We start from the raw sequence: 2,226 nt of genomic DNA, 5'->3' as shown, positions 1-2,226 counted from the left end.
CATGTACAGAGGTTTGAATTGTCCATCAGATTTAGAAATTGATGAGAAATTCACCACTTCCAACTTCCCTTTCAAGTCTAATGATTGTCAGACGAGAGAGGGCAGAATCCTCTTTGATAGAAAATAATCAAAGTCCAAAACACATTAGGAGATAACAAGTGAGCACCTTGGAACTCTAAATAACTTTGGGTGTCTTGAGTCAGACAAATTATTTTCCGAGGTACAGTAAGATTTGCATTGACATGGAAAGGGGAATTCAAGGAGACGGGGCGACGCGTTTGCAGGAGCCTCCTCGGGTTTGGGGCTACCGCCATCATGCCGGGGATAGTGGAGCTGCCTACTCTGGAGGATCTGAAAGTGCAGGAGGTGAAAGTCAGTTCTTCGGTGCTCAAAGCTGCCGCCCATCACTATGGAGTTCAGTGTGATAAGCCCAACAAGGAGTTCATGCTCTGCCGCTGGGAAGAGAAAGACCCCAGGCGGTGTTTAGAGGAAGGCAAGCTCGTCAACAAGTGTGCTCTGGACTTCTTCAGGCAGATAAAGCTTCACTCTGCGGAGCCTTTTACGGACTATTGGACCTGCATTGATTATTCCAGCCTGCAGCTATTTCGTCGCTGTCGCAAACAGCCGGCTAAGTTTGACGAGTGTGTGCTGGACAAACTGGGCTGGGTGCCGCCTGATCTGGGGGAGCTGTCCAAGGTCACCAAAGTGAAAACAGATCGACCTTTACCGGAGAATCCCTATCACTCAAGAGCAAGACCAGAGCCCAACCCTGAGATAGAAGGAGAGCTGAAGCCTGCCAAACATGGCAGAAGCTTTTTTTTCTGAACCATGTAAAGATGGGTCCATGGCCCACACTCAGTCACACGCCCAGATAACCACTGATGAAATTCCCTTGCAGTTTGCATCGACTGATAGAGTGTTCTTTCCGGGATCACAAACTTAACAAAAAAGTTAATTTATGTGACTTGGCAGTTATTCTATACCATTTCCTGGTCATTAAAAATTTTAAAGGGAAAAAAAAAAGATTTGCATTGATATCACTGAACTGCAGTTAACGGTCTCTGAGGAACTATGTTGAAAATAACACAGTCCTAAAAGCTGTCAGGCTGGCTAATTTGTGAAAAATGACAGTTTAAGAATATTTTATCAAGCAGATGCCTGTGAGCACTTAGAAACACAAGAAGGGAAGAGGTCATTGTTAAGAGCTGGAACAAAAGAACAAGAACAACGAAGAACAAATATCAACAAATGCACTCATTTCCTCTTCTCTTTCTTTCTATGAATTTATCATAACTAATTGGGGGAATGATACAGATTAGGGTTTTTCAATATTGGCATTGTCAGTATATATTGACCTGATGATTTTTTTGTTGTGGGGGATGCTATCTTATCTATGTAGGATGTTTTGCAGTGTTCCTGGCCTCAATCCTCCAGGTGCTAGAAGAATTTTTCCCTCTGTTCCCCTTCTCTGGGGGAATTGCCTGCTGGAAGAGAGCCACTTCACCCCCAGTCGTGACCCATTTCTGGAGACAATCTGCTCTTAGCAAAGGATCAATGAAGAGTTCTACCATTCTGGGTTATTTGTCACACATAAATACCAACTGGAACATGCCCATTGTTTCAAGTACCTGCGATTTTACTTTCAGTTTATGAATATCTTGCAAACTACGGATGACTAACATAATTGAAATAATGCTCCTCGGTGAAATGCGTGCACCTTTCATGGACACTACTGAATGAGTTCATCTAATTGGAAGAACATTGCTCTGAGAAGCAGTGGCGGTGGTGGTCGTGAAGGTGGTGAGGTGTTGACTTTCTTGGTGAGGTTCGGGGTATTTCCTGATTAACTGTCACTGTTTGGAAGTTTTGAAAGTGCTATTTATTTGGCTGCAACATAAAAATTGTATTGGTAGCTAAAATAGGCACACAAAGTGTCACAGTTTTCCCTTGGAAACATTTTCCTTGAAAGGCTAAGTGACGGCTGATGTTAAGAATACACTTATATTCCCCCCAAAAGAAAAGCAAATAGTAGCAAGGAACAGTCACTGGAACACGGATACTGTGAGGAACTCAAATAATGCACAGAACACAGCTGTTTCCTACACTCCCTTCAACGTCACAGCTTTACTAAACGTTTTCCTTTAAATTTTAGAAGGCCTTCCAAATCTTTAGAAAGCCAACCATGTGCCTTCCATTGCATTAAAATGAAAATAAATCTCCACGCAT

At 42.8% G+C, this 2,226-nt stretch overlaps 1 protein-coding gene across 1 annotated transcript; it reads left to right on the top strand.

Moving 5' to 3' along the window:
* Window positions 1-249: 249 nt before the first annotated feature.
* Window positions 250-1,012, top strand: LOC118009157 (NADH dehydrogenase [ubiquinone] 1 alpha subcomplex subunit 8-like). The gene has a single exon (XM_035002950.1). It carries the CDS (start codon window positions 316-318, stop codon window positions 823-825), a length of 510 nt encoding a protein of 169 aa, XP_034858841.1. The 5' UTR covers window positions 250-315; the 3' UTR covers window positions 826-1,012.
* Window positions 1,013-2,226: the final 1,214 nt, after the last annotated feature.

This window comes from Mirounga leonina, unplaced genomic scaffold, assembly GCF_011800145.1.
Source record: "Mirounga leonina isolate KUSES-001 unplaced genomic scaffold, KU_Mleo_1.0 Mir_127, whole genome shotgun sequence".
Taxonomy (NCBI): Eukaryota; Metazoa; Chordata; class Mammalia; order Carnivora; family Phocidae; genus Mirounga; species Mirounga leonina.
The sequence above is the reverse complement of the archived record's forward strand: the minus strand, read 5'-3'. Positions and strand labels throughout refer to the sequence as shown.